Source organism: Symphalangus syndactylus, chromosome X (assembly GCF_028878055.3).
Source record: "Symphalangus syndactylus isolate Jambi chromosome X, NHGRI_mSymSyn1-v2.1_pri, whole genome shotgun sequence".
Taxonomy (NCBI): domain Eukaryota; kingdom Metazoa; phylum Chordata; class Mammalia; order Primates; family Hylobatidae; genus Symphalangus; species Symphalangus syndactylus.
Genome location: NC_072447.2, coordinates 123,025,688 through 123,053,658, shown reverse-complemented (window position 1 = coordinate 123,053,658; position 27,971 = coordinate 123,025,688). Strand labels below are relative to the sequence as shown.

At 44.5% G+C, this 27,971-nt stretch overlaps 1 protein-coding gene across 2 annotated transcripts; it reads left to right on the top strand.

Annotated features, from left to right (window-relative positions):
* The first annotated feature begins 71 nt into the window (after positions 1-71).
* STEEP1 (STING1 ER exit protein 1) lies at positions 72-27,971 on the top strand. Of its 2 annotated transcripts, XM_055267698.2 has the most exons (7): positions 72-249; positions 5,077-5,194; positions 21,109-21,150; positions 22,128-22,266; positions 24,029-24,118; positions 24,726-24,818; positions 26,339-27,971. In XM_055267698.2, the coding sequence occupies exons 1-7, from the start codon at positions 126-128 to the stop codon at positions 26,399-26,401; spliced, it is 669 nt and encodes a 222-aa protein (XP_055123673.1). In that variant the 5' UTR covers positions 72-125; the 3' UTR covers positions 26,402-27,971. The 2 variants fall into 2 exon arrangements, with proteins under 2 accessions (XP_055123673.1, XP_055123674.1); XM_055267699.2 differs by lacking the exon at positions 21,109-21,150.

The window sequence follows — 27,971 nt, the reverse complement described above, 5'->3', positions numbered from 1 at the left end:
TTTATAAGACTTCTGCTAACACGTGACCAGCGTAGCCACAAGGAAACGGTGCAAGGCTCATTCGTGACGTCATTTCGGCGCGACCCTCTTCTTGGCGTAGAGTTTTCAGATTGCTCTTGGGAACCATGCCGAAAGTAGTGTCTCGGTCAGTAGTCTGCTCTGACACTCGGGACCGGGAGGAATATGACGACGGCGAGAAGCCCCTCCATGTTTACTACTGTTTGTGCGGCCAGATGGTCCTAGTGCTGGGTGAGTAGCCGGGAACTGCGGGGGCGTCTGCAAGGAGCCAGACTTCGGGTTCTTGAAGGCGAATTTTCTCTGGCTGTGATCTGGGAGCCACTTCTCAACGAAGATTGGTGGGTTTTCTCTCTCCGACTAAATCCTCCCTACGCATCCCCGCCGCACTCCAGGGCATTTTTTTTCCTGCTTTTTGTTTAGCCTTGTGACTCTGTATCCAGACCTTCCTCAAAACTAAACTCCTTCAGGAGAACAAAAATAGAAACACAAACATATTGTATTTCCCTCTTAATCCACTGTCTTCAAAAACTACTGCCTCTAGAAGCTTTATAACGTTTCTGCTGGTTACCAAGATGCTGCAGTTGCTCTTACCTCACAGCAAACGAAAATAAAACCCTCCCTTGATCCTGTATTCCCCTCCAGCTATAACCCCATTTCGTTGCTTCTTTTATAGCAAAGCTTCTCAAAAGAGTTGCCTATATTGGCTGTCTCTGCATCCTGACTTCTCATTCTCTCCTGACCTCACTTCAGGTAGGCTCTCCTTCCCACCTCATCATCCCGTATTTGGCTCCATGTTAACAGTTCTAGTGGTCAATTATCAATGTTCATTTTAATTCTTCTCTCAGTGGCATTTGACAGAGGTAATCATTTCATTCCTTTTGCAACATGTTTTTTATTTGCTTCCAAGACTCCATACTCACCTGATTTTCCTCCTACCTCAGATTTCCACCCCCTTTTTTTTTTGAGATGGAGTCTCACTCTGCTGCCCAGGCTGGAGTGCAGTGGTGCAATCTCGGCTCACTGCAAGCTCTGCTTCCCGGATTCAAGTGATTCTCCTGCCTCAGCCTCCCGAGTAGCTGGGATTACAGGCGCCCACCACCACGCCCGGCTAATTTTTGTGTTTTTAGTAGAGATGGGGGTTTCACTACTTTGGCCAGGCTAGTCTCGAACTCGTGACCTCGTGATCCACCCGCCTCGGCCTCCCAAGGGGCTGGGATTACAGGCGTGAGCCACCGCGCCCAGCCTTAGATTTTTCCCTTTCTTGTCTGGCTCCCTTTTCTCTCTCAGACTTTTAGGCATTCCAACGCCTTATGTATAGCTCAGTACTCTCACCTATTCTCACTCTGTACCCACCCCCTAGGTGATCTCATTCATTCCCAAGCTTTAAATACAACCGACATGCTGGTAACTCCCAGATGTTCATCTTTAACCTGCACCTCTCCTGAGACTCCAATTACCTATTCAACATCTCCACTTGAATGTCTAATGGGCCTCTCAAACATATCGTGCTGAAAATTGAATTCATGACCCTCTACACCCGCTCTCCAATTGCTCCTCTTATAGTCATCCCTATTGCAGTCAGTAGTGCAACTATTCATCCAGTATCTCAGACCAAATCCTGGAATCAGTCTTGACTTCTCTCTGTCACATACCTTACATCTGTCCAGTCCATCAGGAAATCCTGCAGGTGCTTTCGTGAAAATGTATGCAGGATCTGACTGCTTCTTACCACCTCCATTTCTTTTTCTTTTTGAGACAGGGGGAGTCTCACTCTGTCACCCAGACTGGAGTGCTGTGGCACGGTCTCAGCTCACTGCAACCTCCGCCTCCTAGGTTCAAGCGATTCTCCTGCCTCAGCCTCCCAAGTAGTGTGCGTCACCAGGCCCGGCTAATTTTTTTCTTTTTTTTTTGAGACGGAGTTTCGCTCTTCTTGCCCAGGCTGGAATGCAGTGGCGTGATCTCGGCTCACTGCAACTTCCGCCTCCCAGGTTCAAGCGATTCTCCTGCCTCAGCCTCCCTAGTAGCTGGGATTACAGGCATGTGCCACCACACCCGGCTAATTGTGTATTTGTAGTAGAGACGGGGTTTCACCATGTTGGCCAGGCTGGTCTTGAACTCCTGACCTCAAGTGATCCACCCACCTAGGCCTCCCAAAGTGCTGGGATTACTGGCATGAGCCACCGCGGCCGGCCTACCACCTCCACTTCTAACACTGTAGTCCAAGCTACTACCATCTTTCACCTGGATTGGCACAATAGTCTCTTGCTCTCGTTGCTTCCACTCTTTTCCACATAGTAGCCAGAGTCCTGTTCAAAACCAATGGTTTCATATAACACTGAGAATAAAACCAAAGTCCATCCATCCCAAGACCCTTGAACAGGCCTGTGGCTACCTCTCAGGCTTCATCCCCTAACAGTCTTCCCCTTGCTCATTGCACTTCAGCCACAGTGGCCTTTTTGCTTTTTCTCCATCATGTCCAAAGTGTTCCTGCCCCCCAGTGCCTTTGGAATTGGTATTTCTTCTGCCCCAAAAACTTTTCCCTCAGTCCCTCCTTACTTCATTCAGGTCTCTGCTAAAATGTCATTTCCTTAGAGAACCTTTCCCTGATTACCTTATCTAAAACAGCATCCCTGTCACTTTGTCCTCTTACCCTGCTTAATGTTTAGCACTTACCATTACCCAAGATCATATTATAATTATTTTAAAATATGTTGCCTCTTCCACTAGAATGTAAGCTTCATCAGGGCCGGGACTTTTTTTTTTTTGAAACAGTGTCTAGCTCTTGTAGCCCAGGCTGGAGTGCAATGGTGCGATCTCACCTCACTGCAACCTCTGCCTCCCAGGTTCAAGTGATTCTTCTGCGTCAGCCTCCCGAGTAGCTGGGATTACAGGCGCCTGCCACCATGCCCGGCTAATTTTGTTTTTTTTTTTTTTTTTTGGAGAGGGAGTTTCACTCTTGTTGTCCAGGCCGGAGTGTAATGGCACCATCTGGGCTCACTGCAACCTCCGTCTCCCGGGTTCAAGCGATTCTCCTGCCTCAGCCTCCCGAGTAGCTGGGAGGCGTGCACCACCATGCCCAGCTAATTTTGTATTTTTTTAGTAGAGACAGGGTTTCTCCATGTTGGTCAGGCCGGTCTCGAACTCCCGACCTCAGGTGATCCGCTGGCCTCGGCCTCCCAAAGTGCTGGGATTACAGACGTGAGCAACCGCACCCGGCTAATTTTTGTATTTTTAGTAGAGACGGGGTTTTACCATGTTGGCCAGGCTGGTCTCAAACTCCTGACCTCAGGTGATCCACCTGTCTTGGCTTCCCAAAGTGCTGGGATTACAGGCGTGAGCCACCATGCCCGGCCAGGGCGGAGACTTTATCTGCTTTGTTGTTTGCTGAATCTTCAGCACAGTGTTAGAACAGTGCCTGCTACCTAGAGGGCCCTCACGTATTTATTGAAGAAATTAATTCTTGGTAAGGAGGTGTGGTGGAAGCAGCATGTGCTTTCGAATCACTTAGAGTTGGGTCTGAATTCTTGTTCTGCTTCTTATTAGATGCATGGTATATCTCTTACCCTTTTTAACCTCAGTTCCTTCGTCTTTAAAACAGGAACAACAAATCTCTACTTTAACCATTCATTGTGAAGAGTAAATGAGCTGACATGTAAACTGCCTAGTGTTCTCTAACTCCTCTCTTCACCTCCTCTATTCATCTTGAATTACTCTGACCACTTGACTTTCTCTGTGATCCTTTAGGTACTTAATTTGCATTATATAAATTTTCTTTTCTTTTCTTTTGAGAAACGGAGTTTTGCCCTGTTGCTCAGGCAGGAGTGCAGTGGTGTGATCCCAGCTCACTGCAACCCTCTGCCTGCCAGGTTCAAGCGATTCTCCTGCCTCAGCTTCCCAACTAGCTGGGACTACAGGTGTGTGCCACCACGCCCTGCTAATTTTTGTATGTTTTAGTAGAGATGGTTTCGCTATATGTTGGCCAGGCTGGTCTCGAACTTCTGACCTCAGGTGATCCACCTGCCACCTCAGCCTCCCAAAGTGCTGGATTACAAGCGTGAGCCACCACACCCGGCCCATTATATCAATTTTCAATCTGCTTTACAACTGTACCTAATTTGTTTACTGTGTTTTCATTGTTTTCAGATTAAAATTCCTCCAACTAGGATGGATCATTTGTATACTATATAATCACCCTCTCTCTTCTTTTTTTTTTTTTTTGACAGAGTCTCGCTCTGTTGCCCAGGCTGGAGTGCAATGGTGCGTTACCGGCTTGCTGCAACCTGCACCTCCTGGGTTCAAGCGATTCTCTCGCCTCAGTCTCCCAAGTAGCTGGGCCAGGCTGGTCTTGAACTACTGACCTCAGGTGATCTGCCCGTCTTGGCCTCCCAAAGTGCTTAGATTACAGGCATGAGCCACCTCTTTTTTTTTTTTTTTTTTTTTTAACAGAGACAGGGTCTTGCTGTGTTGCCCAGGCAGGAGTACAGTGGCTATTCACAGGCACAAACATGGAACACTACAGCATTGCACTCCTGGTCTCAAGCAATCGCCCTGCCTCATTCTTCTGAGTAGCTGGGACTATAGGTGCATGCCACCACGCCCAGCCTCTCTCCTTTTCTTAGCACATACCCACTTTTCCCAGTGCTTCCTCGTAGGCATTCCAGTATGCTTGATTGTGTCTCCTGATTCTAATGCATTATAACACAAACCAAGTGTACTGTGATCACAGAAATACTCATAGAAACCTGAATTGCAGTACTGGGAAGGACTTCTGAGATATCATCTAACTCATCTTTCAAATGAGGCAAAAGTCTCCAAAGGAGGAAGTGATTTGCCAAAGATCACCAGGGTAGTAAGAGAGTTGGGACCAAATGCCAAGGTCTCCTGACAGCAAGTCATTTTTAGTTGGAACATTCAATAATAGGCTTCAATAAGCATAGTAATTGTAGTAGAAAATTCTAGTGCTAGGGACCCCACTCAAAACTTCTCAGGATATTTTGCAGTGACTCATTTGCTATATTTTGCCGTGACTCTAGTGACCAGATCTCTCCATTCCTTCAGACTGCCAGTTAGAGAAATTGCCCATGAGGCCCCGGGACCGGTCCCGTGTGATTGATGCTGCCAAACATGCCCATAAGTTTTGTAACACAGAAGACGAGGAGACTATGTATCTGCGGAGGTAAGAGGTTGATGCTTCCTGTTTAGGATTTCCCTATTGTGTTGGAGTCTGTTTCTGAATAATATAAATATCACATCTATTGTTTTTTTTTTTTTTGAGACGGAGTCTTGCTCTGTCACCCAGGCTGGAGTGCAGTGGCGCGATCTCGGCTCACTGCAAGCTCCGCCTCCTGGGTTCACGCCATTCTCCTGCCTCAGCCTCTCCAAGTAGCTGGGACTACAGGCGCCCGCCACCACGCCCGGCTAATTTTTTGTATTTTTTTAGTAGAGACGGGGTTTCACCGTGGTCTCGATCTCCTGACCTCGTGATCCGCCCGCCTCGGCCTCCCAAAGTGCTGGGATTACAAGCGTGAGCCACCGCGCCCGGCAATATCACATCTATTGTTGAACAGGTCAGTTGGTCCCAATACTTTGACACTTGTGGTGGTTTTCTTTCTTATTTTTTTATGTTTTTTTATTATTAATTTTTTTCTTTTGCACACAAAACAATAAACATTTTCTAAAAATACATACAAACAAAAAGATGCATATCAAACATATTAGGAAGGTTGCACATGGGAAGACGGGGAATAGAAATGGGGGGTGGGAATTAAAGAAAATAAATGAGAGAGGGACTTTGTATGGATCAATGATAATAACTCAATCCTCTATTTGACAAAGAAGAAGGAGAAGGAAGAGGAAGAAAAAGAAAGTGGGATAAAGGATTAGAAAGGGAGGAAAATAGAAAAAATTAGAGTATGACTCCAGGGTAGACCTGTTTTGTTGTTGCTGGGTTGGTTGGTTGGTTTGTTGTATTTTTCATATGTTTCGCCATGTTGGCCAGGCTGGTCTCGAACTCCTAGCCTCAAGTGATCAACCCGCCTCGGCCTCCCAGAGTGCTGGGACTACAGGCGTGAGCCACCATGTCCAGCCCTATGGTGGTTTTCTAACTTCTGTTAATGTAGTAATATCTTTATTGTGCTTTGTTGAAATGGTGCTCAGATGTGATTCCATTGCTTTTTTTTTTTTAATTGAGATGGAGTCTCACTCACTCTGTTGCTCAGGCTGAAGTGCAGTGGTGTGACCTCGGCTTACCGCAACCTCCACCTCCCAGATTCAAGCAACTCTCTTGCCTCAGCCTCCCCAGTAGCTGGGATGACAGGCGTGCACCACCACGCCCAGCTAATTTATGTATTTTTAGTAGAGACGAGGTTTCACCATGTTGGCCAGGCTGGTCTTGAGCTCCTGGCCTCAAGTGATCCTCCCTCCTTGGCCTCCCAAAGTGCTAGGATTACAGGCATAAGCCACTGTGCCCGGCCCCTCCATTGCCATTTGATAGCTGTAGTTTGTTTACAATTTACAGGTTTGAATGAGTTCATTCAACCTGTAATCTTGTGGAGCATGCCATGTGCCAGGCACTGAGCTAGGTACTGGATCTGTGAAGATGAATAAGGTATAATTTTTACCATTAAAGAGCTCATGACTTTAAGGGAATGACTCCTATTGTGATAGGAAAAAATACTGGTCTTCTCAACGAAAGGAAAAACAGGTGGGAGTGGGTCATTTGTCCTCAATGGTGGCCAGGAAAGGCTTCAAAAGATGATGGCATTTGTGTTTAGCCTGAACTAAGATTTCACCAAGTAGATGAAGGGAATGAAGAGCATTCCAGGTGGAAGGAATATGGAAGCATTAAAAACATCAAACATGGTGTGCTTTAGAAACCTGAATTGTCCTTTGTGACTGGAGCACAGGTTACTTTACAGGAAGGGGTTCATGCATACTAGGGTGAGGACAGAGTAAAGTGCTGAAGTGGACAAGTTTGGCCTTAATCTGTAGGCAATGAAGAGCCATCTCCGTTTTTTTTTTTTTTTTTTGGATGGAGTTTCGCTCTTGTTGCCCAGGCTGGAGTGCAATGGTGTGATCTTGGCTCACTGCAACCTCTGCCTCCCAGGTTCAAGCGATTCTCCTGCCTCAGCCTCTTGAGTAGCTGGGATTTCAGGCACCTGCCACCACGCCTGGCTAATTTTTTGTATTTTTAGTAGAGATGGGGTTTCACTATGTTGGCCAGGCTGGTCTCGAACTTCTGGCCTCAGGCGAACCACCTGCCTCTGCCTCCCAAAGTGCTGGGATTAGAGGGGTGAGCCACTACGCCCGGCCTATCTCTGTTTTTTAAGCAGGGGTGTGATGTGGTTAGCTATGTTTTAGATTTGGGAGTTTGGGATATATGGGAAATTGAAACCTGGGAAGGGATAAAATTACAGAGTGTGGAGCAAGCAGATAGGACTGAATATTTAAAAGGCAGACAGAAGAATTGGAACAGAACCAGAAGAACCTGGTGATGCAGAAAACAGAGGAGAGAGTATCAAGAAGTGTGTGGGGGTGTGGCTAGGGGACGGTCAGCAGCAGGTGCTAGAAGTCATGGAAAGGTCAGTCCTAGGGAATTAAAAAATCCATCCATTCATGCAACAAATATTTCATTTACCGAGCTCCTGCTACGTTCCAGATACTATCCTAGAAGTCTGGAATATATACCAGTGTATTAGTTTTCTTTTTTCTTTTTTTTTTTTTTTTTTTTTGAGACAGAGTCTCGCTCTGTCGCCCAGGCTGGAGTACAGTGGTGCGATATTGGCTCACTGCAAGCTCTGCCTCCCGGGTTCACGCCATTCTCCTGCCTCAGCCTCCTGAGTAGCTGGGACTACAGGCGCCCGCCACCATGCCCGGCTAACTTTTTTTTGTATTTTTAGTAGAGACAGGGTTTCACCGTGTTAGCCAGGATGGTCTTGATCTCCTGACCTTGTGGTCCGCCTGCCTTGGCCTCCCAAAGTGTTGGGATTACAGGCCTGAGCCACCGCGCCCTGCTGCCAGTGTGTTAGTTTTCTGGAGGTGCCATAATAAAGTACTACAGCCTGGGTGTGGTGGCTTATGCCTGTAATCCCAACACTTTGAGAGGCTGAGGTGGGTGGATCACTTGAGACCAGGAGTTCAAGACCAGGCTGGCCAACGTAGTGAAACCCCCATCTCTACTAAAAATACAAAAATTAGTTGGGCATGGTGGCGCGTGTGCCTGTAATCCCAGCTACTCGGGAGGCTGGGATAGGAGAATTGCTTGTATGGGGAGGCAGAGGTTACAGTGAGCTGAGATTGTGCCACTGTACTCCAGCCTGGGCAACAGAGTGAGACTCTGTCTCAAAAAATAAGAAAAAAAAAAAAAAAAGTACTACAAACTGGGTGGCCTAAAACAATAGAAATTGTTTAATAGTTGTGGAGGCTAGAAGTCTGAAATCAAGGTGTTAGTCCATGCTCTCTCTCAAGATTGTAGGGGAGAATCCTTCCTTGCCTCATTCCTGGTTTTTGACATTTACCAGCAATCCTTGGCATTCCTTGGCTCGTATTGTAAATGCATCACTCCAGTCAGTGCTTGTATCGTCACATGGCATTCTCCCTTTGCCTGTTCTTTTCTTACAAGGGCACCAATCATATTAGATAAGGGCCCATCCTCCTCCAACTTAACTAATTGTATCTGCAACATCACTATTTCCAAATAAGGTCACATTCTGAGGTTCCTGGATGGATGTGGATTTTTTTCTCTTTTTTCTTTGTTTCTTTTTTTTTTTTTTTTTTTTTGAGATGGTGCGTGCTACCATGCCTGGCTAGTTTTTGTATTTTTAGTAGAGACAGGGTTTCACCATGTTGGCCAGGCTGGTCTCAAACTCTTGGACTCAAGTGATCCTCCCACCTCGGCCTCCCAAAGTGCTGGGATCACAGGCATGAGCCACTGTGCCTGGCCAGAATGTGAATTTTTAAGGGTCACTATCTAACCCAGTATAACCAGTAAACAGCAAAGAATCCTGCCCTTATGAAACTTTAGTGTTGAACCAGAAAAAGCTATAGGCTGACATCTAGCTACGTGTTTTCTTTCTTTCTTTTTTTTTTTTTTTTTTTTTTGAGATGGAGTCTCGATCTGTCGCCCAAGCTGGAGTGCAGTGATGCGATCTCAGCTCACTGCAACCTCTGCCACCCGGGTTCAAGTGATCTATCTGCCTCAGCCTCCCATGTAGCTGGGATTACGGTTGTGCACCACTACGCCTGGCTAATTTTTGTATTTTTAGTAGAGACAGGGTTTCACCACGTGAAGCTGCTCTTGTGAGCCTCCTTCTCCTTCTTTGGCTTTCTCAATCCTTTGGATTCTTTTTCTTCTGCCTGCCCCTCAAGTATTGGTATTCCATGCGGTTCTGACCTTGCTTTTGTCTCCACTCTCTTTATGCCTTCCTTGGGCATTCTTGTCACCTTACATGGCATTAGTTATACTTTTATGCTGATGATAAAATCTAAATCTGCCTACTGTGCCTTCCTGTGTCCCAGAACTGTATAGCCAGTTGCCTACTCTGCCTCTTCACCTGATGTCCCTGATGTCCTACCTTTCAGATCCAACATGATGAAGGCCAAACTCATCATTTCTCTACTGTGGACAATACCACAGATTGATTTACTCAGCACCACTCTGACACTCTTTTTTTTTTTTTTTTTTTTTTGAGACGGAGTCTCGCTCTGTCGCCCAGGCTGGAGTGCAGTGGCGCGATCTCAGCTCACTGCAAGCTCCGCCTCCTAGGTTCAGGCCATTCTCCTGCCTCAGCCTCCCAAGTAGCTGGGACTACAGGCGCCCGCCACCACGCCCTGCTAATTTTTTGTATTTTTAGTAGAGACGGGGTTTCACTGTGTTAGCCGGTACTGTCTCAATCTCCTGACCTCGTGATCCGCCCGCTTCGGCCTCCCAAAGTGCTGGGATTACAGGTGTACTCTGACACTCTTCTGCTACACCCTCCTATACACGAGTGTCTGTAAAGTTAGGGTGCATATTCCAGTCCCCTTCCCCCCAACAACTAAGATTCTGAAAATGACTTAGCTTTGGCCAAGCAAAAGAGATGGAAGTAGATGTCAGCTGATGGGTGACTTCAAGCCTTTTTTATCCTTTATCCTTATTCCATCCTGCTTCTTGGGAAATGGACATGATAATTGGAGCACTAGCAGCCAGCCTGGAACTGGGAAGGAGAGGCCACAAGAATTGCAGAGCCTTTGCCTTGCTATCCTTGGGTCTCAACCAGTGCTCAGAACTGCCTTCCTCCTGATGTCTTTTACATGAGAGAACAAGCTCTTTTGTTGAAGCCATTGCAGTCAGGTCTCTATTACTATTAGCCAAATGCTAGTCCTTCTTTTCCTTCTTCCTATGATGACACCAGGATTCGTGCAGTGGCCCCAGCCAGAAATCTAGGAGTCAGTCTCTCTTTGTCTCATCTGTCCCCACCATCCTACCCTCCCCTGCATACATCTAGTCACTCACCATGTACTGTCGATTCTGCCTTCTAATCTCTTTTGTGGCTGCCGCCTCCTGTTCAGCCCTGCTGCACTGCCGTTATTTCAGTACCCAAAATCACTTACTTAGACTACTGAAGTGGCCTCTTACCTGGTCTTTTGGTCTCTAGTTTTGCTCTCCTCCAGTCTATCCTCTACTGCTTGAATTATCTGAAATACACATTATGTCAGTCACCTGCTTCAAATCTGTTAGTGACCCTTCATCACTTATAGCAATGCCTTTCAAACATTTTTAGATGAAAAATCCTTTCTTTAATTAAATTCTTACCCAGAAGTATAAATAAATAAGACTGATAAGCAGAAAGCTGCTCTGAGTGGGGAGGAGTCTAGCCCAATCCATTAAGGACTCCTCCCTACTCCCCATCTGATTTCATTTAGGGATCATTGTGGAGTACAAGGAAAACACTCCTAGTTGGCTGGATAAAAATATAAGCCTGAATGCACTCTATGATCTGTCCATCTTCATCTTCTGGTACTCTCTTGATTTTTTTTTTTAAAGAACACACATCATTTTATGTATTTTCTGTGGGTCAGGAATTCAAGAGCAAGCTTAGCTAGGTGGTTCTGGTCTCTCATGAAGCTGCGATTAAGAAGATGACTATGTAAACAGTCATCTGAAGTCTTTTTTTTTTTTTTTGAGACAAGGTCTCACTCTGTCACCCAGGCTAGAGTGCAGTGGCACAATCACAGCTCACTGCAGTCTCGATCTCCTGGGCTCAAGTGAGATCCTCCCACCTCAGCCTCCTAAGTAGCTGGGACCATAGGCATGTGCCACCATGCCTGGCTAATTTTTAATTTTTTTTGTAAAGACAGGGTCTTCCTATGTTGCCCAGGCTGTTCTTGAACTCCTAGGCTCAAGCAATCCCCCTGCCTTGTCCTCCCAAAATGCTGGGATTACGGGTGTGAGCCACCATGCCTGGCCTGAAATCTTGATTAGGGCTGGAGATTCCTCTTCCAGGGTGTCTCATATGGTAGGCAGTTGAGTGCTAACTGTTGACAAGAAGCCTCAGTTTCTCACCACAGGGATCTTTCCATAAGGCTGTGTGAGTATCCTCATGACATGGCAGCTGGCTTCCCACAATGTAAGTAATTCAGGAGAGCAAGGCAAAAGCCGCAATGCGTTTTATGGCTATGACTCAGAAGGCACACACAGTTGTTTCTGTGATGTCCTTTTGGTGTCACAAGTCAGTGCTATTCATTGTGGGAGGTGACTATACAAGGGTGTTAGTACCAGGGACAAGGATCACTGGGGGCCACCTTAGAGGCTAGCTACCACAGCCAGAATGGAGAATTTTTTTTTTTTTTTCTTGAGACGAAGTCTCACTCTGTTGCCCAGGCTGGAGTGCAGTGGCACAATCTTGGCTCACTGCAACCTCCACCTCCTGGGTTCAAGTGATTCTCCTGCCTCAGCTTCCCAAGGAGCTGGGATTACAGGCATGCACCACCATGCCTGGCTAATTTTTGTATTTTTAGTAGAGATGGGGTTTCACCATGTTGGCCAGGCTGGTCTCGAACTCCTGACCTCAAATGATCCACCCGCCTTGGCCTCCCAAAGTGCTGGGATTACAGGCATGAGCCACCACAACCGGCCGAGAATGTTTTGTTTTGTTTTTGGTCACAGAGTCTTCCCTGTCTCATATATTCCTTGAGATTCAGGATAGGAAAGAAAATCAAGGTCAATTATCCCAAACATCTATCTCATATTAATCATTTCTTTATAGTCATACCACTTGAAATTCTTACCTCATTTACATTAAAGTCTCACTATTTCAATAAGATGGACTTTTTGAGAGCAGGAACCCTGCCTTATTTTTCTGAAACCCTTAGGACAGACATCTTGCCTGCTTCTTGGCACATAGTTAGAAATAGATACATTTTTAAAAACTTGACAAAATCCAGTTTGTCGTTGGTACTTGAAGATTAACTCATTGAGAAATATGCAGCCCCATTTATTTGATATTTCTATGTGTTTTGAAAGCTTGAACTTACGGGATTGGCCGACTTCAGGATTCTAGGAGAAGTTCATTCTCTGTATAGTGAATCTCTCTCTTCAATATGGGGTTGAATTTAGTCCCAGTGGGACCAGAGAGGGTATATAGAACCAAAAATATTATTAGTGCCCTGGTCCAGTGATGTCAATGAATTGGAGCACCTTTGACATAAGTAATACTTGTAAATGGAGAGGCAGAACGTTAAAGATGATGGTCAGCACAGTCTGTATAGTTTATACAGTCTTGTATATCCCAAGCAGTACCACTTTGTGACTTTGGGCGAGTAATCTTTTAGGCCCCCAATTTCCTTATCCTTCAATTGGGAAAATAATACCCATGTGTTGTCAAAGAGCAACTGGAAGTCTCCTACAGTACCAGAAAGACATAAATAGTTATAATGACTTTGGAAAGCACTTTGGCAACATCCAGTATAGCTAAAGATGCATATAATGTATGCCTTAGAAATTCTACTTTTCATGTACACCTTAGCAAAGTGATTCTCAACCTTTGCTGTGTGCCGGAATCATCTGGAGGAGTTTTTTTTTGTTTTTGTTTTTGTTTTTTTTTTAATTTGAATGCCCCAGCTTTACCCTCAGAGATTTCGTTTCTGTTTTCCATTTTTTTGAGACAGAGTCTCACTCTGTTACACAGGCTGGAGTGCAATTGCACGATCTCTGTTCATTGCAACCTCCGCCTCCCAGGTTCAAGCAATTCTTCAACCTCAGCCTCCTGAGTATCTGGGATTACAGGCACCCACCATCATACCTGGGTAATTTTTGTAGAGACAGGGTTTCACCATGTTGGCCAGGCTGGTCTTGAACTCCTGACCTCAGGTGATCTGCCCACCTCAGCCTCCCAAAGTGCTGGGATTACAGGCATGAGCCACCATACCCAGCCGATATTTAGTTTCTTTTAAATTGAGTTATAATCTACATACCATAAAAGTCACCATTTTAAAGTGTATGATTCAGTGGTTTTAGTATGTTTGCAAGATTGTGCAAAAGATTGGACACCTCCGCCCTAGAGAAAGGAATGCTGCACAGAGGCCAAGAAAAGTCTGAACAGACAGGCCTTGCTGGGTTTAGGTCACGTGCTTTTTGTCCAATCACATTTCTACATGGTTGTCAATCATGCCTCTGTAACAAAGCTTCCATAAAAACCCAGGAGGACAGGGTTTGGGAAGCTTCTGGATGGCTGAATATGTGGAGGTTCCTGAAGGGTGGCGTGCCCAGGGAGGGCATGGAAGCTCCATGCCCCTTGCCCCTTACTTCACCCTGTGCATCTCTTCTCTGTATCCTTTGTGATATCCTCTGTAGTTAACTGGTAAACATTAACTATTTCCCTGAGTTCTGTGAACTGCACTAGCAAATTAATCGAACCCAAAGAGGGGGTCGTGGGAACCTCAGCTTGAAGCTAGTTGGTTGGAAGTTCTGGAGGCCTGGCTAGGCATGGTGGCTCACGCCTGTAATCCTAGCAATTTGGGAGGCCGAAGCGGGCAGATCATTTGAGGTCAGGGGTTCGAGACCAGCCTGACCAACATGGCGAAACCCTGTCTCTACAAAAAACTCACAAAAATTAGCCAGGTGGCCGGGTGCGGTGGCTTATGCCTGTAATCCCAGCACTTTGGGAGCCTGAGGCAAGTGGATCATGAGGTCTGGAGATCAAGACCATCCTAACACGGTGAAACCCCATCTGTACTAAAAATACAAAAAAATTAGCTGGGCGTGGTGGCACTCACCTGTAGTCCCAGCTACTCAGGAGGCTGAGGCAGGAGAATTGCTTGAATCTGGGAGGCAGAGGTTGCAATGAGCCGAGATGTGCCACTGCACTCCAACCTGGGTCACACAGCGAGACTCAGTCTTAAAAAAAAAAAAAAAAAAAGTTTTGGAAGCCTGGACTTGCAACTGGTATCTGGTTGGTGGCCGGTCTTGGGGACCAAGCCCTCAACCTGTGGTATCTGACGCTGTGTCCGAGTAGACAGTGTCAGAACTGAATTGGAGGACACCTAGCTGGCATCCATTTATTGGAGTGTGGGGAAAACCCCACACACATTTGGTCATGGGAGTCTTCTTCTGTGTTGAGGGTTGTTGTTGTGGTGTGATCAGAGGAAAAACCCAGGTTGGCAGAGTTTTTCCTAAACAGCTGGCATTCACCAATAGACCATCTGCCTCAGTTGTACTGCCTGCCTGCCCGCTTCCTTGTTCCTCCCTCATCTCTGCCCTGGCCAGTCAAGTTGGAGGGGAACCTTAGGAAGGACAGGGGAAACAGAGGAAGTAGAAATTCTTTTTTTTTTTTTTTTTTTTTTTGAGACGGAGTTTTGCTCTTGTTGCCCAGGCTGGAATGCAGCGTTGCAATCTTGGCTCACTGCAATCTCTGCCTCCTGGGTTCAAGCGATTCTCCTGCCTCAGCCTCCCAAGTAGCTGGGATTACAGGCACGTACCACCATGCCCGGCTAATTTTTTGTATTTAGTAGAGATGGGGTTTTACCATGTTGGTCAGGCTGGTCTTCAGCCCCTGACCTCAGGTGATCCACCCGCCTTGGCCTCCCAAAGTGCTGGGATTACAGGTGTGAGCCGCTGCACCTGGCCCCCATTTTTAAATTGGTGTATTTGTCTTTCTGTTGTTGAGTTGTAAGAATTCTATATTATGCATACTAGTCCCTTATCATATATATGATTTGCAAATATTTTCTTTCACCCTGTGAATTGTTTTCTCACTTTTTTGATGATATTCTTTGAAGCACACAAGTTTTAAATTTTTATCATCCCATTTATCTGATTTTTTTCTTCCATTGCTTGTGCTTTAGGCGTCACATCTAAGAAGTGGCCAGGCGTGGTGGCTCATGCTTGTAATCCCAGCACTTTGGGAGGCCGAGGTGGGTGAATCATTTGAGGCCAGAAGTTTGACACTAGCCTGGCCAACATGGTGAAACCCCATGTCTACTAAAAATACAAAAATTAACCATATGTAGTGGTGCACACCTGTAGTCTCAGCTGCTCGGGGCTGAGGTAGGAGAGAATCGCTTGAACCCAGTAGATGGAGGTTGTAGTGAGCCAGCCAAGATCGTGCCACTGTACTCCAGACTGGGTGACACAGCCCGAATCTGTTTCAAAAATAAAAGAAAAAATGTTTGCCTAATCCAAGCATATGAAGATTTGCAGCTATGTTTTCTTCCAGGAGTTTTATAATTTTACTTCTTACATTTAGATCTTTCATTCATTTTGAGTTAGTTTTTTTATATAGCATGAGGTAGGGGGCTAAATTCATCCTTTTGCATGTGGCTATCTAGTTTTCCCAGGACCTTTTGTTAAAAAGACTGGGTTTTTCCCTCTTAATTGTCTTGGTACCCTTGTTGAAAATCAGTTAACCATATATGTATGGGTTTATTTTAGACTCTCAGTTCTATTCCATTGACCCGTATGTCTGTCCTTATGCCAGTACCACCCTGTCTTTATTACTGTAGCTTTTTAGTCAGTTGTGAAATTGGGAAGTGTGAGTTCTCCAACTTTGTTCTTGTTTTTTCAAGATTGCTTTGGCTGTACTGGATTTCTTCCAATTGCATATTAATTTTAGGATCAGCTTAAATTTCTGTGAAAAAGCCAGCTGGAATTTTGAAAGGGATTGTGTTGAATCTGGAAATTCATTCGAGGAGTATTGCCACCTTAACAATATTAAGTCTTCCAATCTGTGAACATCAAAATGTGTTTACATTTATTTAGGTCTTTAATTTCTTTTGGTAATACTTTTTAGTTTTCAGTGTACATTTCTTGCACTTCTTTTGTTAAATTTATTCTAGGTGTTGAATAGAAGTAGTGAGAGTGGCATCTTTATCTTGTTCCTGGTTTTAGGGGGAAAGCTTTCAGTCTTTCACCATTAAGTATGATGTTAGTTTATGTGGTGCTATGATTCGAATGTGTTCCCCAAAAGTTCATGTGTTGGAAACTTAATCTGTCTGCCCTATGAATGGATTAATGAGGCTCTGCTCTTATGCATGGATTAACGTTGCTGTCATGTGAGTAGGTCTGTTATTGCAGGAGCGGCTTTGTTTTAAAACCGAGCTTTCTCATACTTACTTGCCCTTCTGCCATGTTATGATGCAGCACGAAGGCCCTTGCCCAATGCCGGAGCCATGCTCTTATGCTTCCCAGCTTTCAGAACTGTGAGAAATCAATCTCTTTTATTTATAAATTATCCAGTCTGTGGTATTATGTTACAGCAACAGAAAATGCACTAAGATGTGGGTAAACAGATGGGGGTTTTTCAGAGATGCCCTTTATTAGGTAGAGGAAGTTCCCTTCTATTCTTAGTATATTGAAGGGGTTTTGAATTTTGTCAAGTGCTTTTTCTATGTGTCTATTGAAATGATTATGTTTTTCTCTTTCATTCTATCAATATGATGTGTTAATTTTTTTAGCTTTATTGAGGTATAATTGACAAAAATTGTGTAGTTTAAGGGATACAGCTTGATATTTTGATATACATATACACTGTGAAATGATCACCACAATTAAGCTCATTAATGTATCTGTCACCTCACAGTTACCATTTTCTTTGTGTGTGTAGGTAGCGAGAATACTTAAAAAATTTAGAATGTACAATACAATATTGTTAACTATAGTTATGATGCTGTACATTAGATCTCCAAAACTTACTCATCTTGCGTAACAGAAACTTTATACCCATTGGACAACAACCTTCCATTTCCTCCACCTCCAGCCCCTGGCAATCACCATTCTACTCTCTGCTTCTATGAGTTTGACTATTTTGGATTCCACAAACAAGTGAGATCATGCAGTATTTGTCTTTCTATATTTGGCTTATTTCACTTAGCATAATGTCCTCCAAGTCCATCCATATTATCACAAATGGCAGGACTTCCTTCTTTTTGTAAGGCTGAATAATGTTCTGTTGTGTGTGCATGCGTGCATGCGTGCCACCTTTTCTTTATCCATTTAGCCATTGATAGACATTTAGGTGGCTTCCGTATCTTGGCTGTTGTGAATAATGCTGCAATGAGCATGAGAGTGCACGTATCTCTTTGAGATACTGAACTCATTTCCTTTGGATATATACCAAGAAGTGGGATTGCTGGATCATAGGGTAGTTCTATAATTTTCTGAGGAATCTCCCATACTGTGTTCCATAATGGCTGTACTAATTTACATTTTCACTAGCAGTGTGTAAGGGTTCTCTTTTCTCCATCCTCCCTAACACTTAATTTTTGTCTTTTTTTTTTTGAGACAGAGTCTGACTCTGTCACCAGGCTGGAGTGCAGTGGTGCAATCTCGGCTCACTGCAACCTCCACCTCCGGGGTTCAAGTGATTCCCCTGCCTCATCCTCCCTAGTAGCTGGGACTACAGGTGCATGCCACCATGCCTGGCTAATTTTTTGTATCTTAGTAGAGACGGGGTTTCACCATGTTGGCCAGGATGGTCTTGATCTCCTGAACTTGTGATCCACCTGCCTCGGCCTCCCACAGTGCTGGGATTACAGGCGTGAGCCACTGCACCCAGCCTTGTCTTTTTGATAATAGCCATTCTAACTAGAATGAGAGGATATCTCATTATGGTTTTTTTGTTTGTTTGTTTCAGACACGGTCTTGCTCTGTTGCCCAGGCTGGAGTGCAGTGACGCAATCTTGGCTCACTGCAACCTCTGCCTCCCAGGTTCAAGTGATTCTCCTGTGTCAGCCTCCCTAGTAGCTGGGATCACAGGCGTGTGCCACAACACCCAGCTAATTTTTGTATTTTTAGTAGAGATGGGGTTTTACCATGTTGGCCAGGCTGGTCTTGAACTCCTGGCCTCAAGTGATCTGCCCGCCTCGGCCTCCCAAAGTGCTGGCATTAGAGGTGTGAGCCACCACGTCTGGTCCTCATTATGGTATTGATTTGCATTTCCCTGATGATTAGTCTTTTCATATACCTGTTGGCCATTTGTATGTCTTAGAGAAATGTCTGTTCAGGTCCATTGCCCATTTAAAAAATCAGGTTATTTATTTATTTGCTATTGAATTGTATGAATTATTATGTGAGAAAAGAAGATTGGTTTGACCACAGAAAAACCTAAAATTTCCACATGGTGGAAAAAGTCAAAGACAAATGACAAACTAGAGAATAAACAAGGCCCCTTAATTATTGCAAGTTTCCTTAATATAAAATTAAAAGGTAACTGAATAAACAAAGGACATGAACTAACAGTTCAAAACAAAGAAAATGCAAATGACTATTAAATATATGAAAAGATGTGTAACTTTACTCCTAAAAAAAGAAATACAAATTAAAAGATTCCATTTTTCACATGTGAGAATGGCAGTGATGCAATTTAATGGCATCCAGTGTTGGTGAGACTGTAGGGAAACAGGAACTCTCAGTATATTGGTAGTGTGAGTCTAAATTGGTTCAACTTCTATAGAGAGAAATTTGGCAGCATCTACCAGAATTTAAAATGTACACACTTCTAGGAGTTTGTCCAACACGTAAAAGACATTTTGGTTCATCTATACAAAGGAATACAATGCAGTCCTTGTAAAGAATGAAGTAACTCTTTATCTATTGATATGGAATATATATATATATATATTTAACCAAGTTATATTTTTTTTTTTTTTTTTTTTTTTTTTTTTTTGAGACGGAGTCTCGCTCTGTCGCCCAGGCTGGAGTGCAGTGGCGCGATCTCGGCTCACTGCAAGCTCCGCCTCCTGGGTTCACGCCATTCTCCTGCCTCAGCCTCTCCGAGTAGCTGGGACTACAGGCGCCCGCTACCACGCCCGGCTAATTTTTTTTGTATTTTTAGTAGAGACGGGGTTTCACCGTGGTCTCGATCTCCTGACCTCCTGATCCGCCCGCCTCGGCCTCCCAAAGTGCTGGGATTACAAGCGTGAGCCACCGCGCCCGGCCCCAAGTTATATTTTTAAGTGAACAAAAGTAGAGAACAGCGTACATTTGTCTAAAAAAAGGAAAAAAATATTTTCTTTATGTACCAGTCAGAATTCTTTGCTTATATATGCATCAGCTATCTCTAGGATGAACAGAAGAAAACAGAAACAGTATTTGCCTCTGGGGAAGGGAACTGGGTGGGCGGAGGATGAGTGGGGAAGATATTTTTTGTTTTATACTCTTATGTATACCATATGCATATATTGCCTATTACAAAGTTGAAACAAGGGGAGGGGAAGTGAGGAGACCAGTCAGGACCAGCTGTTACAGTTGTCCAGGGAGTTGATAATGGTGGTGTAGGCTAAGATAGTGGCAGGAACGTGGAGACAAGCAGACAGATTCAAGGTCTTTTCTTGGAGATAAAAATCCATAGAATTTGCTGATGAAGTAGGTATGGGAGGTGAGGGGAAGAGAAGAATCAAGGATGAGTCCCAGGTTTCTGTTAAACAGCCGTGTGGGTGGAACTGAGTCCTTGTGTATATGACTTGTTGTCTAAGGTGGTATTGTGTGGGCTCTTGAGCTTGACTGCCTAGGCTTAAATTCAACCTCTGCTTCCTAGCTCCATGACTTTGGGCAAGCCATGTAATACTCTGTGGGCCTAGGTTCCTCATTTGTAAAGTGGGAATAATAATATGACACACCTCACAGAGTTGTTGTAAGGATTAAATGAGTTAATACATGTATACTTTTTTTTTTTTTTTTTGAGATGGAGTCTCGTTCCATCACCTAGGCTGGAGTGCAGTGGCGTGAACTCGGCTCACTACAGCCTCTGCCTTCCAGGTTCAGGTGATTGTCCTGCCTCAGCCTCCTGAGTAGCTGGGATTACAGGCACCCGCCACCACGCCCGACTAATTTTTATATTTTTAGTAGAGATAGGGTTTCCCCATGTTGGCCAGGATAGTCTCGAACTCCTTACCTCAAATGATCCACCCACCTGGGTCTCCCAAAGTGCTAGGATTGCAGGAGTGAGCCACCGTGCCCAGCCGAGTTAATACAAGTATACTTTAGAATAGCTCTTGGCACGTAGTAAAGGGTTTATAAGTGGTTGCCGCTATTATTGTTGTTGTTATTACTACAACTACTATTGCTACCTATGATTATGACTACACTGCTCCTCCTCTTGCTCTTCCTTTGTCAGGGAGATACCTGACCTGTATCAGGAGCTCCATAAATGTTTGTTGCAGGAAGGGAGGAATGTTGAACCAATGAGTTGACCTATGAAACGAAAACTTTTTTTTGTTTTTGAGACGGAGTTTCGCTCTTGTTGCCCAGGCTGGAATGCAATGGCTCGATCTTGGCTCACCGCAACCTCCACCTCTCAGGTTCAAGCAGTTCTCCTGCCTCAGCCTCCCGAGTAGCTGAGATTACAGGCATGCACTACTATGCCCGGCTAATTTTGTATTTTTAGTAGAGACGGGGTTTCCCCATGTTGAGGTTGGTCTCAAACTCCTGACCTCAGGTGATCCGCCCGCCTCAGCCTCCCAAAGTGCTGGGATTACAGGCATGAACCACCGCACCTGGCCCCCAAATGAAAACTTTTGAAAGGCCCTCTTAGCATTTGAAGAAATGGGATAGTAAGGTTGATACATAATGAGATTTGTTCATATCTTTTTATTTTTTAACTTCCATTTTCTGTGCAGACCTGAAGGCATTGAACGACAGTACAGGAAGAAATGTGCAAAGTAAGTATTAACAATGTGGGTTTCTCTAAGCATAGGCAAGTAGAGGCATAATGTGTTAGGAAAATAATTATTTGGATACAACTCTCCATTATGTCTTTTTTTTTTTTTTTGAGACAGAGTCTTGCTCTGTCGCCCAGACTGGAGTGCAGTGGTGCGATCTCAGGTCACCGCAACCTCTGCCTCCTGGGTTTAAGCGATTCTCCTGCCTCAGCCTCTCTAGTAGCTGGGATTATAGGCACATGCCACCATGCCTGGCTAATTTTTGTATTTTTAGTAGAGACAGGGTTTCGACATGTTGGTCAGGCTGGTCTCGAACTCCTGACCTGAGTTCATCTGTCCACCTCAGCCTCCAAAACTTCTGGGATTACAGGCCTGAGCCACCTCGCCCGACCCCCATTATGTCTTTATCCTTATAATCTCAACTGCCTTCAGACTTCAACTATGCACAAATACCAATATGTTCCCCAAAGAGGCTAGTCAAAGTTGTATCTTTGACCAGCTGGCCAGAAAAATGAATTTTTTTTTTTGAGACAGAGTCTTGCTCTTGTTGCCCAGGCTGGAGTGCAGTGGTGTGATCTCCACTCACTGCAACCTCCACCTCCCGGGTTCAAGCAATTCTCCTGTGTCAGCCTCCCGAGTAGCTGGGATTACAGGCACCTGCCACCATGCCTGGCTAATTTTTGTATTTTGAGTAGAGATGGGGTTTTGCCGTGTTGGCCAGGCTGGTCTCGAACTCCTGATCTCAGGTGATCCACCTACCTCGGCCTCCCAAAGTGCTGAGATTACAGGCGTGAGCCACCATGCCCGGCCTAAGTGATTCTTATCAGGTAGAGGTAGTTTTGGGAAACACTGAGAAGAGCCAGTCATTAGTTTATGCCACAAACAGAAATATTCCCAGAGTCTAAGCACACTTTGCAAATTGCTGTTTTGGGAATTTGGATTATGAGACCTCACAGAAATTCACTGTGTCATTGCAGGTGTGGACTGCCGCTCTTCTACCAATCCCAGCCGAAGAATGCTCCTGTTACCTTCATTGTGGATGGAGCAGTAGTCAAGTTTGGCCAGGGGTTTGGGAAAACGAACATATATACTCAGAAACAAGAGCCTCCTAAGAAGGTAATTACCACTGAAGGAGAGACTGCTTAATATAGCTCTAGATTTAGCTCATGTTTTGAAATAAGATTATAGTGATGAGAAACTGCTCTTTATGGATGTATTCTTTTTATTTCTTTTTCTTTTTTGTCTTTTTCTTATTTTTATTTCTTTTTCTTTTTTCTTTATGGATATATTCTTTTATTTTTATTTTTTAAAAGTTAAAAACAATTTGGGGGGCATATAGATGCGCATATTTATGGGGTACATGAGATATTTTTATACAGGTATGCAGTGTGTAATCACATTATGGAAAATGGGGTATTCATCCCCTCGAGCATGTATATGGATGTATTCTTTATTAATCGGGTGCCATTTTTGTGTATAAACAGATGCTACATAATTGTAACACCTGTTATGTGTTTTCTCTTTCCTACAGTTGCCTCATGAGTAAGGTTAGAAATTGTATGGTTTTTACTCACATTAATTTCCTTCAAATTTTCCTCTTTTTATGGAGAGATGTCATGTGATATTTTACAAATGGTTTTTTTGAACAATTAAAAACAACTAATTGGGCTAATTAAAAAATACATTCCAAGCTGGGCATGGTGGCTCATGCCTGTAATCCGAGCACTTTGGGAGGCAGAAGTGGGAGGATCACTTGAGACCAGGAGTTTGAGACCAGCCTGGGCAGCATGGCAAGACCCTATCTCTACAAAAAATAAAAAGTAAATTGGCTGGGTGTGATGGTATTCACCTATAGTTCTAGCTACTCAGGAGACTGAGGCGGGAGGATCTTTAGCCCAGGAGTTTGAGGTTACAGTCAGCTGTGATTGTGCCACTGCACTTCAGCCTGGGTGACAGTAAGACCCTGTCTCTTAAAAAAAATTAATTGGCCGGGTGCAGTGGCTCACGCCTGTAATCTCAGCACTCTGGGAGGCTGAGGTGGGCGGATCACCTGAGGTCAGGAGTTTGAGACCGGCCTGACCAACATGGAGAAACCCCGTCTCTACTAAAAATACAAAATTAGCTGGGCGTGGTGGTGCATGCCTGTAATCCCAGCTACTCAGGAGGCTGAGGCAGGAGAAACGCTTGAACCCAGGAAACAGAGGTTACGGAGCCGAGATCGCACCATTGCACTTCAGGCTGGGCAACAAGAGTGAGACTCCATCTCAAAAAAAAAAAAGTAATTAAAAATAAATTTTAAGAACCCATGATGGACCATGCATAGTGTCTCTCGCCTGTAATCCTAGCACTTTGGGGAGGCCGAGGCAGGAGGATTGCCTGAGGCCAGTAGTTGGATACAAACCTGAGACATTAAGCGTTAAGGATGCTTTTTTATACCTTCCGTCCTTCTGTTTTTTTTTGTTTGTTTGTTTGTTTTTTTGCGAGACCCAGTCTCTACAAAAAATGTAAAATTAGCCAGGCGTGGTGGCATATGCCTATAATCCTAGCTACGTGGGAGGTTGAGGCAGGAAGATCACTTGAGCCCAGGAGTTTGAGGTTGCAGTGAGCTATGATTGTGCCACTGTATTCCAGCCTGGGCAACAGAGTGAGACCCTATTTCAAAAAAATAAATAAAAAAAAAATAAGAGCCTTTGATGGCAAATGTTAGAAAAATATGTAAATAAAAACATTGGCACTTTTAAATAGGTCAGCCTGTCCCAAAGAGGTAGTGTTTCCCCCAATACCCACAGCCCCTCACACAGGCGTGTGTGCACACACTCACGGCTCATGGATCCTGTTTTGGTGAACCGGACTGACTTCTTCTTGCCTGCCACTCCAGGTGATGATGACCAAACGGACCAAAGACATGGGCAAGTTCAGTTCTGTCACTGTGTCTACCATTGATGAAGAGGAAGAGGAGATTGAGGCTGTAAGTGTCTCTGGTCTTAAGGAAACTGGAATTTGGGGAGAAGGGTATGAGGAAAGGGGACTCTAGAGCGGGAGCCTTGGAGTAGTGGAAATATTAGAGACTTCACTTTTAGACCCTGTTCTGCTGATAAGAAACTATGGGCCGGGCGTGGTGGCTCACGCCTGTAATCCCAGCAGTTTGGGAGACTAAGATGGGCAGATCATAAGGTCAGGAGATCAAGACCAGCCTGGCCAACGTGGTGAAACCCCGTTTCTACTAAAAATACAAAAAATTAGCCGAGCATGTTGGTGCGCGCCTGTAATCCCAGCTACTCGGGAGGCTGAGGCATGAGAATCGCTTGAACCTGGGAGGTGGAGGCTTCAGTGAGCTGAGATTGCGCCACTGCACTCCAGCCTGGGCAACAGAGTCAGTCTCTGTCTCAAAAAAAAAAAAAAAAAATACCCTAAATGCTCCTGGATTACTGAAAAGATGGAGAGTGGAAAAGGAACAGAGTCCTGCCATTTTAGTCATGATTTCATGATTTGAGTAGTATACATTAGGACTTAATGTCTTTGTTGTTATTCCTTGGTGAGACCTCCGGTTTAAGGATGCTCCTTTTTTCCTTCAGAGGGAAGTTGCTGACTCATATGCACAGAATGCCAAAGTGATTGAAAAACAGCTGGAGCGCAAAGGCATGAGCAAGAGGCGACTGCAAGAGCTGGTGAGTAGCAAGGGGTAGGGTAGCAAGGTGCTGGGGCCCTATCATTTGGTGTGAAAGACCTTCCAGCAGGCAGGGAAATCTTTTAGGAAATCTGTTGGGAGTTTTTAGAGTGGTTGGCTGCCAGTTTTATAACCCTGGTCTGTGACTGCCAGTATACCCTACTCTGTAGTAGTGACCCCAGGATCTAGGCCCTAAATCATGATACTTGTTATAGTCCTAACTAGGATGATATGTTATTTTCTGTATTTTATTTTTATTTTATTTATTTATTTATTTTGGAGCTGGAATCTCACTTTGTCGCCCAGGCTGGAGTGCCGTGGCATGGTCTCAGTTCACTGCAACCTCCGCCTCCCGGGTTCAAGGGATTCTCCTGCCTCAGGTCCCAAGTAGCGGGGACTACAGGCATGTGCCACCACGCCTGGCTAATTTTTGTATTTTTAGTAGAGATGGGGTTTCACCATGTTGGCCAGGCTGGTCTCGAACTCCTGACCTCAGGTGATCCACCCGCCTCGGGCTTCCAAAGCGCTGGGATTTCAGGCGTGAGCCACCACGCCAGGCCAGGATGATATTTTAATCTGCTTCTTGTGGTTTAAGGTCAGGAGTTAAAGGTCAGGGTTTCTGGACGTTGTCCCAGGATGTAATGGCACATGATAGGGCTACCTTGGTAGTACCGGGGTTGGGGCTGGTCATTGCTTCTTAAAGCACTGGTGGTTTTCTGCACTATTCATGGGCTCATCTTTAGAGCATATGGATCTGTGTATGATGGTGCCTATATATATATTTTTTTGACAATTACTTAAAATATATCATCAAAATCAGATATCACTACGTTGGTGTCTCATCGTGTCTGTAGTGAGTTTTTGGTGACAGAAGTGGTGGGTCCTGGGAGCTGCTTTACCTTGCCATAGTCGTTTAGAACAGTGCTTCTCAACCTTTCAAAGGTAGAAAGACCAGTGCTTTCCTTTTTTCAAATTTCCAATTTGTCATGAACATATTTGTAATTTATAAAATACAATAAAAATGAATTGTCTCAATTTTTATCGGATTTTAAAAATTATTATTGTGTCAAATTGCTATAGAAGCTTCTAAATGCTTACTATCAGTTTTTGTACCTATTTTGTGTGGACCAATAACAAATAGTTCATAGACCATATAACTTTTAAGTAGCACTGTTCTAGGGTGATGTTCTTCCTGTTCTGCCCAGTATGCCTGGTATGCCACAGTATTGGTTCCCTCAGCCCGTGGGGGACGCTGGGGCTGCTGGGATCCCTGTGCTGATTTCCTATGGCCACAGCCTTGTCTTTTTGCCCATTTTGCCTACAAATAGCATTTTTTGTGTATGTGCTATAACATCAGAAAGGTTGGAAAGTAGATGTTAGAGGTTTATAATGATTTGGGAACCATGATTCTAGTTTGTACACTAAATGAACATTAAGGGAGAGTGTTTGGGTTGGTTAGAATAAGGAAGGAAAATAATTTCGTGTCATGTATCAAGACATATGCTTTTTTTTTCTTTCTAGGCTGAATTGGAAGCCAAGAAAGCAAAAATGAAGGGGACCTTGATTGACAACCAGTTCAAATAACCAGGCCTTTTTCTGAGCCCTAGACTAGAGGCAAGCATTTAGATCAGGAGGCAAAGTAATTTCTTGATTACATAGATGGACTCCTATTTATGTCTTAGCAGAAGGCTTTACGTTGTTTCCCATTGATTCTCCTACATTCAGTGAGGTCTTTAACTGAGTCCATTTAACTTGTTTTCTTTTTTTTTTCTTGGAGACTGAGTCTTGCTCTTTTGCCCAGGATGGAGTGCAGTGGCGTGATCTCGGCTCACTGCAACCTCCGCCTCCCAGGTTCAAGCAGTTCTCCTGCCTCAGCCTCCTGAGTAGCTGGGATTACAGGCGTGTGCCACCACGCCTGGCTAATTTTTGTATTTTTAGTAGAGACGGGTTTCACCATGTTGGCCAGGCTGGTCTCGAACTCCTGACCTCAAATGATCCACCCACCTTGGCCTCCCAAAGTGCTGGGATTACAGAAGTGAGCCACCATGCCCAGCCTTGCCCTGCTTTCTAGGAGATGGAGTTTTTTGAATTTTTCTGTATTTAGGTTTTCTGTACTATTTTTTGTCCACTTGATGCAAACTTCTTCAGCTGTGTAGAAACTTTATGAATAGATCAGTGCTTGAGTGTCTCCAGTCTCTAAAGTGGCTGCTTTTACTCTTTCTTCAAAGTTAATAACATGTTTCAAGATTTTTGGACAAAATATTATGGTGTGTCATAGAAAAAGCACCATGAATTATATTTAGGTATAGCAAGTCAGATCCTTTGAAGTGACTCTGTCTCTGTTCTTAGAAGGATTCTTGGAATTGGCTGTGGTTTGAATCTTTCTACTGTCAGAGGAGACCCATTAAAAGCCAGAATCTGCATAAAGCTTTCTTTACTTCAAACACTGAAGCTGTAGGCGAGCCATCCCGTATCGACTTTATACTCAAAGAAGGAAAAGCCAGATTGCAGTGAGCGGGTAGGACAGCTCAGATCCGAATGAAAGTAGGGTCTCAAGTAACCGAAGGGTGGCTGGGTGCGGTGGCTCACGCCTGCAATCCTAGCACTTTGGGAGGCCGAGGCAGGCAGATTGCCTGAGCTCAGGAGTTCAAGACCAGCCAGGGCAACATGGTGAAACCCTGTCTCTACTAAAATACTAAAGAAATTAGCCAGGTGTGGCAGCGTGCACCTGTAGTCACGGCTACTTGGGAGGCTGAGGCAGGAGAATTGCTTGAACTCGGGAGGTGGAGGTTGCAGTGAGCTGAGATTGCACCACTGTACTCCAGCACTCCAGCCTGGGCGACAGAGTGAGACTCTGTCTCTACAAAAAAAAAAAAAAAAAAGTCGCCCAAGGGAGAGAGCTACCCTCTAGTCGGGCAGCTAATACTGCTTCCTTGCATGGATACATGGGAGGGAGACGTTATAGATTAAGAAATAATAGCAAGACAAACAAAATGATCTGTTGGATATCTTTTACTTTACATTTGCTATTTGCAGAGGAGTGTTGTAAATATAGATGTTATTTTATGTCACACTGCTTCAGTGATACCTATATCCATGTGTTTGTATCCATGTTTTTATCCATTCAACTGTATTAAAAGGTGTTGGGACAGGA

Bases quoted from the DNA above. Each gene is read 5' to 3' on its own strand.
- STEEP1 (XM_055267698.2), top strand. From the start codon at position 126: ATGCCGAAAGTAGTGTCTCGGTCAGTAGTCTGCTCTGACACTCGGGAC. The intron at 21,151-22,127 runs GTAAGTATTAAC...GTGTCATTGCAG, and splicing joins TACAGGAAGAAATGTGCAAA to GTGTGGACTGCCGCTCTTCT. The intron at 24,119-24,725 runs GTAAGTGTCTCT...TTTTTCCTTCAG, and splicing joins AGGAAGAGGAGATTGAGGCT to AGGGAAGTTGCTGACTCATA.